The sequence below is a fragment of the Kogia breviceps genome, chromosome 7 (assembly GCF_026419965.1).
Source record: "Kogia breviceps isolate mKogBre1 chromosome 7, mKogBre1 haplotype 1, whole genome shotgun sequence".
Lineage (NCBI taxonomy): Eukaryota > Metazoa > Chordata > Mammalia > Artiodactyla > Physeteridae > Kogia > Kogia breviceps.
The window spans coordinates 10,134,127-10,147,507 of NC_081316.1; the positions used below are offsets into that span (position 1 = coordinate 10,134,127).

The following is a 13,381-nucleotide window of genomic DNA, read 5'->3' on the forward strand; positions in this document are numbered from 1 at the left end:
AACTGTACCTGGATTTGTCAAAGAAGCACACTGATAATATCTCTTGAAATTAATTTTTAAACCTTCCCTAAGTCCTGGTACATTTCTCGCCAGTTGCTTTACCCTGGAAGGTTGTGTAGCTAGTGGTTCAGGACACAGACTCTGGAGTCAGACTGCCTGGGTTCAGATCCAGGTGCTGTAGCTCACCAGCCCAGTAGGGACCTGTGCCTCCTCCCTTTTAGTAATGTTTGGAGGATTAAGTGAGTTAACATCTGAAAGCACTTGGGACAGTGTGTGGCAGAGCCAGTGCTCTGTGTGTATGATTTTAATCTTTGGAAACGTACCTTTTTGCCATGACCATGATTCTTGAACTTTCATCTGTAGAACCCAGAGCTCTTTGACACGTTGTCCTGTGTAGTGACTATCAGCCACTCGATGTTTAGCGAGTCTAGGACTGTAAAGAACACAGATTGAGATGCACAGACACTCTTCACCTTCATGTGGGCCCTCAGTGAGTGGTAACTACCCGAGGGCACCCTCCGTCTGTCCTCCTCTCTCCCTCCGTCTGTCCTCCTCTCTCCCTCCGCCATGGCCTCCTGTGACTCGGAGCCTGTCTGCTTTAGCTCTAGGCCTTTAGCACAGCGCTTGACACGTGCAGGTGTGCGAGAATCGCTTGTTAAACGAGTTGTCAGTACTTTCTACCTTGAATTACTTTTTTACAGACATGTCTTATTTCCCTTACTTTCCTGTAAACAGCCTGAGGACAGGACCCAGATCTTTCATGTTTTAGGCAACATTTGGTTGGATGGATTCCAGGTGAGGACACAACACACAGGTGCCCAGGCAGAGAGATAATTACATTGCAAAGGGCCAGGACACGTCATCCTAGGGTCATGAGGTTATGTAGTTTAATGTTTTCCAACTAATGGGCAAAAAAAAAGTTTGCTGCCCTGTGCTACTTAACTAGCAACTGACTCCTCCTTTTCCTCCCTCTCTTGTGGTCCATCCTGGATGATGTGGTTTGATGCATAGCATAGATTGAGGGGCACGGCCTGGAGGGAGGAAGATGAGCTGGAAAAGTTTAAGCCTGAGATGAGGAGGGCTTGAGGGTACAGTGCAGTGGTGGAAATGGAAGGTTTGAGAGAGGGAGTGAGTAGGAAAGGATATCAACAGGGCTTCCCGTCCTCCCCGGCTTGCGGGGAGTGAGGAGAGGAAGAGTGCTAGATTCCTTTGAGTACTAGTACCTGGATCGCTGGGAGACAGGACAGGGGCCAGGCCCCTCCCCCCACCCCCCTTCTGTCCACCTGTCTCATGAGATGAAAACGAATGTTGTTCTTATCTTCTCCATTTGATAAATGCAAATTTTCAGGATAAGTGGAAGGAACACTGGCCTCTGGGTAATCAGGCTCCTGGGACCTGACTGGCCTTGGACTTGGCCTTAGCCTTGCTGTGGGACCTTGGACAAGTTTTTGTCTTCTCTGGGCCTTAGGGGTTGCCTCCTCTCCAAAATGAGAGGCTCATTCTTTCCTTCTGTGGCATTTATTGAGTGCCTACTGTGTGTAATATTCTAGGCACGGGCATAGACGCAGTTTCTGTTCTCATGGAGTGTACATTTCAGTTGGAGGGGACTGACAGTAGCTAAGGTCAATGCCGGGAGAAAACTCACGAGTGATGTGATGGAGAGTGAGTGGGGCGTATTTCCATTGGTTGTTTGGACACGGACTCCGTGAAGAGGTGGCATTTGAGGCCACAGTCTGGGAAGGTCTGGGGGGGCAGAGTGTTTTTGGAGAAGGGAATCAATACGTAAAGCCTCCAAGGGAGAATCAGCTTCAAGAACATTGTAAAGGGTGTGAGAGGCTACGAGATCCGAGAGGCCACATAGGCTGTAGTTAAGAGTTTGCATTTTATTCTAAGTGTGATGGGAGGTTGGAGGACACTTTTTTCCCACTAGAGTCCCTTTTGTTTATTTTCCTCTTTACAAGGACCTTGCTTTGAAATATCCCAAAAGGTGTGTTAACTAAACAACGGAATGAACAACCTTGAAATATTTTAGGTTTTTAAAGTGGGGGGAAATAATATATGGATCATGATAAATATCTTGGAGGATCCCCAGGGATCTAAAGATGGCAGATTGAGACACTGTCAACTAGACAATCTTTAAGGTCCCTCTGTTTCAAACATTTATTCTTCTCAAAGCTGATTGCCGTATGATTTAAAAAAAAAAAAGGTGACTGCCACCTACTGATAGAAGGTGAATTTTTGCACAATGAAAATCTCAGACCCGGTGGATTTCTTCTGTCACGCATCTGGCTTTATACCCTCCATTTCTCGACCTGAAGTGGCTCTGGGGAAGGGGTGATGGGGTGATGGTCCTGCTTTCCTTTCCTTCTGACCCAGAGACTCTCAACTCGTGTTTCGATGTCCTTTTGCCTCAGTGCACAACGTAGCGACAAGAAGGAGTGCTGACCTGGGGAGTTGCTCTTGTTGGCTGTTTCAGTGGGAAAAAACACTACCAACAGTTGTCTGGTCTCCACTGTTTGTAGTTGACCCGCGGTGACGCTGAATTCCCCTATTCACTGGCCCTACACCCTAACCCTGGCCAACAGGCCTTTGACTAATGTATTTGACACCCCGTCCCAGTTATTAAATTCTCAACTGACTTATTTCTGATTTGCATTTGCCGTGGCTGAATGAATCTGCTGACTTCCGTTTTCTTTTTCTGTTACAGATCGTGTGCACAGGTGACTGTAAGTACCACTTCCCATTCCTCTCTTATGTTGTTCGCTACTGCCCCCCGATGGACACGGCATCATTAACAGCAACGCGAAAATCACAGAAAACGCTCATTTGCTAAAACTTGCTTAGTTTCCAATTTTTCTTTAGAAGTGGGGTGAGGGTGAAAGAAAAATTTTTTTATTTGTGCAATCCTGACAAATAAAAAAATAATTTTTCTGTGATTTTTTTTTTTCTAGCCTACATCTATCTGTAGGTGATCCAAAAAGACCCACTTAGTTTTCATAATGCAGTTATCATTTATATTTATTTCATGTACTGTTATCCCATAGTTATTTTCTTGTGTTGCTACATTACCACATGATTTTTAAAATGGTGTACAGGCTTTGCATAACCTTTGGAAAACCAGATGTAGCCTCCTGGATATTTTGCGTCCACGTGGAGGGCTGAATCCCATTTGCCGGTCCATTGAAGGTCCTCCCAGGTCTATAGTAAAATGAGAAAAATAGGGACAGTATAATAAGTGTTTTATGAAACTAAATATATTCAGTTGAAATCACCGTTTATTCAGGGATTACGTCCTTACTAACTTTTTGGATCATAATTCGTTTCTTTAAGAAATAAAATTATTTATTTCTATAAGAAATAAAATTAATAGTATTTGGTAATTTTTTAATGTACGTTTTTGAAAAAATAAAAACTGGTAGCTTTTGTCTGTCCTCAAAATTCAAGGGCTATTTTTTTTTTCCTGGTTGGTAAAATCTCAAAGTCTGTGAACCACAGAGATAAAATAATTAGCATGTTCTCACAGTGCCATACAAAGGGGGCAGACCTTGCTGAAACCTTCTAATAAAGAAAAGCTCAGTTAATAACAGTAATTATGCAAAGCCTGTGCAAACAATAGAAAGAGTCCTACAGTTGCTTTTTCTTCCTTGTTAATCAGTTTGGTAAATAAACTGGTAGATTCCTTGTGCGGGCTTGAATCACGGGTGCAAGAGAAGAAAACGCCTGTGTGTAGAGGTGATACTGTAAAGTGGGGAAAGGCAGATGACGGAACTATGATGCGTTTTACAAATTATAATAAGGGCTTCCCTGGTGGCGCAGTGGTGGAGAATCCGCCTGCGGATGCGGGGGACGCGGGTTCGTGCCCCGGTCCGGGAAGATACCACGTGCCGCAGAGCGGCTGGGCCCGTGAGCCGTGGCCGCTGCGCCTGCGCGTCCGGAGCCTGCGCTCCGCAACGGGAGAGGCCACAGCGGTGAGAGGCCCGCGTACCGAAAAAAAAAAAAAAAAAAAAATTATAGTAAAAAACTCTGTTGTATGGCTGGTATATGGTGGGAGGTGCCATTTTATTAGCTTGCATTTCGTTCTTCTTTCCTGTGTTCTAGGCTCCCGCTGTGATCTGGTTGAATTCACGCCTACAGCCAGTGAGATTCAATCTATCAAGGCACCAGGAAACTTTTCAGTGATAAATGTAACGGATTTGAGTGGCCAGAGCCAGCAGTTTCCCCCAGCAGACAGTGATGGGGAGGCTTCGTTTTCAGGGCTGGTTCCTGGGATGCACTATCTTTTCACCTTTTCAAATGGCTCCAGTACCTGCTGCCAAGAAGTGCAAATACGTGAGTGAGAATTCTCTTTGGGGATGGATTGTGGGTTTTAGAGAATGTCAGTGTCTTCATGTTTGAACAGTACTACGATGGGTCCCAGGTTTGCTTCCTGGGTCTGTCAGTGTTTCACTGTATGACCTGGGGCTAGTCATTGGTCCTCTTAGACCTCAGTTTCTTCATCTTTATTACCAAAAATACATACACACACACACACACACACACATATTTTCAAAAGATATTTTAAGATGTACTTTGCTGAACTATTGAAAGTTAAGGACTTCCTTTTCTAGGGAATTCCCTGGCGGTCCAGTGGTTAGGACTCCACGCTTTCACTGCCGAGGGTGCAGGTTCAGTCCCTGGTTGGGGAACTAAGGTCCTGCAAGCCGTGTAGTATGGCACCAAAAAAAAAAAAAAGCTTTTTAAAAACCTTTCCCTGTATAGACAGAATCCTGGTATGAATCAACAAAATTTAGTTCTTGACATCTTTCTCTTTCTTTAAAATGGTGCCATAGCCTTCTTCAGGAAGTTGTTGCGAAGCATAACTGAGAAAATGTGTGCACAGCACCTGGCGCAGTGCCTGGGACCCAGCCAGCACCCAGAATAGGACTGCTGCTGTTCTTGCTGCCCTCACGCTGTGACTGTGGCTATTGTTTTATCATTATCCTCACCCCATCATCACTGCTGATTGCAAATGGCACCGCAATGGTAACCTGCCAAAATGCTACTCTGACACTGTGAACTGGTTCCTTTAGAAAGAGGAGGTTCAGGTCTGAGGGGCTTTCTGGCATGAAGTTTATTGAATTGTGGGCCACCAGATTCTTCTGTGCCTGGTCCCTTTTCTTTCCTCTTGTTTCCTCTCCTGCCCTTCTTCTTTGATTGGGTCAACGTTTGCATCTCCCAGGTTCCAGGTAAGGCACAGTCTCCGTGCTGTCATTTGAAGGCCACATGCATGCTGAAGTGGTGTTACCTGTACCACGTTTATTCTTCTGGGATAAGGCCCTGGGTCCTTGAGAAGCGCCTTATTGCCTATGCAATAAGGGTAACTTCTGTTTCTAGTCGTGACTCCTCCATCTAGACTGTAATTAGGATGCATCCGTTAGTTACTGTTAATAACCATCATGGCTTCCATTGTGTTAAGATCCTGTACATCTACAGTTTGGCCGATGATGAAGTGAGGTACAGAGCAGTGAGATGACTTCGAGTATAATCGCATGCTAGTGACTAGCAGGATTGTACTCTGAGCCCTGATTTTTGAATGTCCAAATCCAATGACTTTGTTTGCAATTTCAGGGTGCCTTAATAATAACCCTTTGTGTTTAAGAGCTGTCATCAGAGGAACCTGAGACTGAGATGGTTTAAGGGACTAATTCCAGGTCACACAGCTAAGGGGCAGAGCAGTACTTACATCCAGGTCTGGATTCCAAGACCAGCTCTTTTCTCTTTATGCCATTCTGTCCTATGCCATCTTTAGGCCAGAGAACTGTGGAGCCTCCTCCTAATATCTGGGTTTGGAAACAAAGTTATCACATGCTTCCGCACTGTATATGCCTCTCCATAAGCAGTGTTTTCTGGAGATAGACTTATTTTGCGTCTCAGGTCTCTTTTATGTCAGCTTCTGTACAGATATAGCTCCATGTTCAAGTCATGGCCAACAAGGCCACCTTCTGTTAGTTTTATATTTGTTTTTATAGCCTTCTGTTTCCCTAACACACATGCACACATGTATATATGGGAATCTAAATGTATTTTGTTGGAGGGAAGTCCAGGAGGCAAATAAAGAGAAATGAAATTCTACGGTTGCAAAATTCACTTCTGGAAAGTAGACATACAGAGCAGTCCTTGCTCTTACATTTCTTTTCGAAATATAATTTTTTTCTTTCCTTTTTTGGGGACACAATATTGAAATAGAACCCAGTTCTACAGAAGCTGTTACCATCAGTCCAACCAGTGTGACCCTAACCTGGAAAAACGACGCAGCTGGAGTAATGAGTAAGATGGAAAATGGGCAGATGAGTCTTGCAAATCAAACAGGCGGTAACAGCACATACTCAAGTCCAGGAAGCAACGAGACTTCAGGAGATACCACGTTAGGTAAGATGAGTAGCTTCTTGTCCTGTATCCTAGAGCCTTGCCCATTCAAGTTGCCTGCTGGAAAGAGATTGATTTTCATTAACTGTGGAAGGCGAGAAAAGTTTCTGTATTGTTTCAAGCCCAGGAGTTCAGGTGGCAGGATCACTCAGTATTAAGGTCCTGTGTGTTTTGGGATATTTTAGCTACTTCCAACTGTTGGGTTTAAAATTTTTTTCATTATTATTGATTAATACTTACTTTTCTGCTAAGACTTGGCAACGGAGACCCGTTAGAAATGTGTCTTGGGCTTCCCTGGTGGCGCAGTCATTAAGAATCTGCCTGCCAAGGCAGGGGACACGGGTTTGAGCCCTGGTCCGGGAAGGTCCCACATGCCGCGCAGCAACTAAGCCCGTGCGTCACAACTGCTGAGCCTGCGCTCTAGAGCCCGCACGCCACAACTCCTGAAGCTCGCACACTGCAACGAAGAGTAGCCCCCCACTCGCCGCAACTAAAGAAAGCCTGTGCACAGCAGCGAAGACCCAACGCAGCCATAAATTAATTAATTAAAAAAAAAAAAAAGAAATGTGTCTCGATGGTGTTGGTAATTACTAGGTTTCTTTTAATCTCCCCAGGGAAGTTGATGCTATATCTATATTCCTGGGAGCTTGAAAGTTTGATATACTTTATAGAGGAGTATGTGCTTCAAATGAAATAAGAGTCCAGTGACTCTTACTAAGCGTAGATTTTTATTTAGTTTAGATGTCAGTACCCTGAGCCACCTGTTACAGCTGCAAATTTAGCTTTTTTTTTTTTAAGCTGAAAAGAACCAAAAATATAAAAAACAGATGAGACGCTCTTTTTAAGCGGAGAAGAATACACCATTTAAAAAAGAGGTCCGGTGTTGGTTTTCTGATCACACCCTGTGTCGGGTGTGCTCTCGTTGGCTGGTGAAGTGGAAAGCTGACCTCCTGAGCCCACGGTGTGAAGTGACCGCCTGGCATAGCACCTTCTGCACGCGGAGCAGGCCAATGCTAAACCCGTGGTTTTCAACTTTTTTTTTTTTTTTTAAGCCTGGAAACTATTTCTTTAAATAAAATCTTGCCCAGATGCCCAGTAAGTAAAAAGAACTGGAGAGAAAGGAGCTACAGGGATGCAGTGTCACAGGTACCTTCAAAGACCTCCTGGAGGTTCTCAGCACGGTTTTAGAGAGAACAGAAACCCACAGTGAAGATTTGCTGTCTGGTGAGAGAGAGAGGAAAAGAAGGAGAGGGCAGAGAGGAGATAGAAGAGGACTAAGGAGGGAGAAGAAGGCAGAATTTCGAAATGCTGATGGGACAAGGTGATACAGAATTGGTGGCTACAGGAAAGGAGAGGTGGCCAGGTGGCCAGAAGCACGCAACCCAGGAACCAAGGATCCTCTCTCCATCTACCTTAGAGCCCCCAAGGTCAAGGCTGTGTTTATCAGCTGCCGTTTATTGAGCACATACCATGCCATGTGCTTAGCTGTCCTTAATACATCCGGGTGTCCTCACGGTAACCCTGAGGGCTACAGTGGAAGACACGGTAATGCCGAGAAGTTAAGTTTCTTCTGAGCTCCCAATTATTGAGCGTCGCGTAGTGGGAACCCAGCAGCCTGGTTCCAGAGCACTGTGGTACAGTGGTGTTCATCACAGTTACCCAGATCACTGAGCGGGCTGCTTTATTCGTGTTGCACGTGGTCTTTTTTAGAGAAATGTGTGACCCGATGTAGAAATCTTTGCATCAGAAGCATCTTATGTGAAGAATAGAATTGCAGAATGGATCAGCTCACCTCAGAGCTTCCAGTCCTCCAGGCAGGCGTCTTTGAGTTCAGCCCCCTCAAGCAGGGTTGTGGCTCTGTCTGCAGTGCTACCTGGGCTTGTATCAATACTTGCTTAAAGCTGGAGCCCTGGGTTCTACAAGCAGTGTGCATTCTTGAGCAAGTCACCCTGCTGCTCTGAATCTCTGTGTTCCTATCTCAAGACTGAAGGGAGTGCATGTCATCTTGGCCAAAATGGTTTGGTTTATGTCACAACCAGTCAAATAAAGTGATAGAAAGAACGGAGCAGGGGTAGTATAGACTGGAAATCTGAAAATTTCCCTTGGGGTTGGAATACAGGGAAGAGGGTCTTAGTTGAAATGTCTTGATACTGTGAAATATTATTTGTATTATCTGGAGTTGAGACCTTTAGCTGCAGCAGATGATCACTTTTTTGGATGCTTGTTCCTGAAATCTAAAACAAATATTAAATGCTGCTGACAGTGGGTGTTGAAACTTTTTGGAGTCTGGCATCCAGGCAAGTAGCTGGGCCCTTTAGCTTCTTAAACTTTCGGTTGGACAGATAACAGATGTGTTAACCCAAGTGGGCCCACTGGAGCAAATTAACCTCATCCATTGAGAAAAGGGCTGCTTTTCAGGCAAATCTAGCAGATGTCTTCTGCATTGACAGTGGAGTAGCCATTTGCAGACTATGATTCATAGAGTTTTCAGGGGTAACCCTGTGAATTGAGAACAAGTACTCCATCCCTATTTTACACATAAGGAAACAGACGTACGAAGTAGGTGTCAGGATTCTTGATGGCAGGTGACAGAATCAGACTTCAAATAGCTTAGACTAAAAGAGCAACTTCTTGGCTCGTGTATATTTCCCCACCAGGGGCAGCAAGGCCTTGAAGGAAAAGATGAGGTGACTCTTGTCTCTCTTTCCTGCTTCCTTCTTTCTTTCTTTTTTTTTTTTTAACATCCTTATTGGAGTATAATTGCTTTACAATGGTGTGTTAGTTTCTGCTTTACAACGAAGTGAGTCAGTTATACATATACACATGTTCCCATATCTCTTCCCTGTTGCGTCTCCCTCCCTCCCACCCTCCCTATCCCACCCCTCTATGTGGTCACAAAGCACCGAGCTGATCTCCCTGTGCTACGCGGCTGCTTCCCACTAGCTATCGATTTTACATTTGGTAGTGTATATATGTCCCTGCCACTCTCTCACTTTGTCCCAGCTTACCCTTCCCCCTCCCCGTATCCTCAAGTCCATTCTGTAGTAGGTCTGTGTCTTTATTCCCATCTTGCCCCTAGGTTCTTCATGACCATTTTTGTTTGTTTGTTTCTTAGATTCCATATATATGTGTTAGCAAATGATATTTGTTTTTCTCTTTCTGACTTACTTCACTCTGTATGACAGACTCTAGGTCCATCCACCTCACTACAAATAACTCAATTTCGTTTCTTTTTATGGCTGAGTCATATTCCATTGTATATATGTGCCACATCTTCTTTATCCATTCCTCTGTTGATGGACACTTAGGTTGCTTCCATGTCCTGGCTATCGTAAATAGAGCTGCAATGAACATTTTGGTACATGACTCTTTTTGAATTATGGTTTTCTTTTTACCAACTTTCCCCTGGTTCAGCAGTTCTGCTTGTTTCACCCTCTCTCAGCAGGGGACTGGTCCAGGGAAAGAATTGCTTGAGTGAGCTCTGCTTAGCCAAGTGTGAATCATGAGGTGGTCCTGGAAATCCATGTTTGGGGTTGGGTGGGAGAAGACGGTTTCTTGAAGGAAGCTGGGGAGAGATGCAAATTGCTGAGTTGGAGAGAGAAGCACAAATACCTGCAGTGCTACCTGGGCTAAAAGTACAAAGTGAAATACCTGCCCCAAATCAGGGCCCTTTCACAGAGAACGAACGTGTGGACACAGTGGAGGGGAAGAGGGTGTGGGATGGATTGGGAGGTTGGGATTGACGTATATACACCACCATGTGTGAAACAGATAGCTAGTGGGAACCTGCTGTATAGCGCAGAGAGCTCAGCTCCGTGCTCTGTGGTGACATAGATGGGTGGGAGGGAGGTCCAAGAGGGAGGGGATACTTGTATACATAGCAGCTGTTTCACTTTGCTGTACAGCGGAAACTAACACAACACTGTAAAACAACTATACCCCAATTAAAAAAGAGAAAAGGCAAAAAATCTCACCAACCCCCCAAATCAGGACCCTTTCAGGAGCATGCGTACCTCTGTGGGAGGAAGGGAACAGGTATTTGTGGAGTCTCAGCTGTGGGTACTGTCTGATGTGTCGTCTTACGGTGGGGAGGGCACCGGCGCTGACAGAAGACAGGGATGCACTTCTGTTGCAGGTAATGTCTTTGCCTTTTGTGTTTGAAACAGATGCCAGCAACACAGACCGCTTTCTGCAGCCACCCGGGAGCCCCACTGCCCCTGGGTACAAATACGGACAGGAACCTGCAGCCCCGTCCTCTGACCCTTCTCTGCCCCAAGACACCACGGAAGACCTGCTTTTTGGGTTAAAGTCTGACACACAGTACAACGCCACTGTTTATCCTCAAGCAGCAAATGGTGCCGAAGGACAGCCCCGCACCACAGAGTTTCAAACAAGTATGTTGAATTTTGTAAAGTGGCTTCAGCCAGAGTTTTCTAGCACAAAGTTTATTTTCTGTGATTCTGGTTCTGAGTTATCTCTTGCTTGATAAGTAGTTTTGTTGCGGGAGAGAGTTTTCTGGAAGGGGTTTTGGACAGAGCAGATCCAGTGAGTTTCTTCTTAACTCCGTGGCCAAGACCCTTCTTTCCTTGAGCTCATTACAACGTAGCTGCTCATTTCCTTGCACAGCTACCATGTGCAGATGCTAGGGGCTACCTCACTCTTTCTTTCATAGCTCTGCCTACTGGCCAACGAGACACACTGGCATAATGTTTTTCTCTTGTAACTTGATATTCATTTTGTCCATGTTGGTTAAGTATTTTCCCCTTGAGAGAAGAAAATGAGTTTCCTTTTTTGGCCTGAACTTGGAAGGCATACTGACCTTCCTCTGTTACTTGCTGACATGCACGTCGCTGCTTTCTACCTGTAATTTGTCAGCACTCCCACTTTGGTGCTGATGAGGGGGTAGAGAACGGTTCCTACCCTCAGGGAATCGCAGTATAGATGGGGAATCAAGGCAGACATACATGGGAAAGCACACGGTCAGGCTCTGTGGGTTCAGGAACAAATGCTGTAGCCTTGCAGCTGTTGGGGGCTTGCTTGTAGGCAACACAGACTGACTCGGGTTATCTTATCCAACAGTATCTCTATTCTATATACGACAGTCTCTTGGCTGTACAGCAGAAACTAACACAACATCATATTTGTAAATCAAATATACTCCAATAGAAATGAAAACAAACAAACAAACAAACCCCCCAAATATATCTGTTCTGAAAGGCTGTCATAGATCCATAGAATGGACGGAGTAAGGATGGAGGCTGGAGGACCAAGAACAGAAAACAGTCTAGCATCCAGGAGACTCTGGAGGGCTGGTCCATGCTGGAGCTGGTGACACTCCTTCAGGATTCTAGGGTGGAGAGGGTGTCATGTTGCTTTCTAGATGGCTGTGCTGGGGAAGGGAGCCACTGTCCCTCCAGCTTCCACATGGGTGACAGGCACTTCCTCCCTACAAGGGAGATTGGGATGCCTTTTGGAAGAGGAACTTGGATGCTGCAACCATGGTCAACCAGGTCAACCCATGGTCACTGTGCACTATAGTTGCCCACTAAGTGCTGTGGACATGGGAAGGCTGGAGCCTGATTTTAATATTAAATCCCGAAGGAAGGCCTCTTCTACAAGGAGGATCTGAACTTTCTTTGAAGGGAGGATAGGATTTGGATAAATGGAGAGGAGGAGGAGGAGGAGGATGTGTAGTTGAGGAAACGTCATGAGTGAAAGTGCAGATGATGGACACTGAGGTATGAAAGCGGAGAGGCACTGGAACTATGTAGCATCTCAAGGACTCTGATGATTCTGGAGGGGTTGATTCATTTCCTAGAGAGACGGTGTGTGTATGTTTTGAGAGCTGCTCTCTTTTGGAGGGGCTGGGAGGATGTGCTATAGGACACCTGGGGGCAATTTTTGGCTGGGGGAGGAGGGAGGGGGGGAAGGGACTCCTCCAGGGGTGCCATTGACAGTGGTGGGGCTGTCCTACATACAAGATGCTTGTGCAGGGAGGTGAGTGGGGCTGAAATCTAGTCTCTGGGCCTCTCACCAAGCCACACACCCTGGGGCAGAGCCATCCAGAGGAGGACCTTTTTGCCTGATCCTGCTAAAAGCGGCCTGTGGATTAGTGTGGACCTGGGGTTCCCTGCTTTTTAAAGTGATTTGAGTGGAATTAAAGTAATAGCGATTACATTTTTGGCTTTTGGTCATGTGGATATACACAAAGCCTGGTTTGTGTTGACTGTCCTAGTGCTTAATAAATAATAATAATATTATATAATATATACTATTATAATAATTATAGCCTTAACCCTTTCTATGTTGTGTGTGTATGTATGTGTGTGTGTATACTCATGTGTACCCTCCCACACACATACACACAGATACACATACATGTATGGTACCAGGCACTTTTCAAGTGACTAATTAGGTGGGATGGAGTTAAGGACACCATCAGAGGATGTTGAGACGCCTGAGACTAGTCATGATAGGAAATCACCTCCAAGGCTGAAGAGTAAGGGGGAGGAGATGGTGTTTCTGGAGCCGAGCGAGGGCTGGGGCAGTGGAGGCCACAGCTATGTCAGAACAGGAGACCCAGAGCAGGAGGCAGTGAGGAGAAAGACTCCAACTGCTTTTTCTCCTGCAGCCCCCCAGTAGCCCGCCCCTGTTGCTCATTGGTGGAACCTGGTCCCAGGCCACCTGGCAGAGTCTCTACCTCCCACCTGTGCCCCAGTGATGCAAGGTACCGGGCTCAGCCTCCCCGGGGCACAGAGCAGGCAGGAGAAGCACAGAGGGTGGATTGGGAGAGTGGGGTGGGCAAGTGGTGAATAACTCGCACTCTTGTGTTACCTTTTCTTGAGTTAGGATTATTATCCTGACTTTATAGATGAGGAAACTGAGCTCGGTGATTTTCCTAAGATCCACCTGCCTGTTCAAGTAGAGCTGACCTTGGAACCCAGACCTGCCTCCTGTGAAAGTCTGTGATCTTTTC

The 13,381-nt window shown here is 45.7% G+C and overlaps 1 protein-coding gene across 1 annotated transcript in view; it reads left to right on the top strand.

Annotated features, from left to right (window-relative positions):
* Positions 1 to 13,381, top strand: part of PTPRJ (protein tyrosine phosphatase receptor type J) — a 171,640-nt gene that overhangs the window by 111,580 nt on the left and 46,679 nt on the right. Inside the window, exons 2-5 of the mRNA XM_067037241.1 lie at positions 2,708 to 2,726; positions 4,099 to 4,329; positions 6,226 to 6,408; positions 10,572 to 10,799. Of these exons, the coding sequence (XP_066893342.1) occupies positions 2,708 to 2,726; positions 4,099 to 4,329; positions 6,226 to 6,408; positions 10,572 to 10,799 (661 nt within the window). The remainder of the gene's footprint in view (positions 1 to 2,707; positions 2,727 to 4,098; positions 4,330 to 6,225; positions 6,409 to 10,571; positions 10,800 to 13,381) is intronic.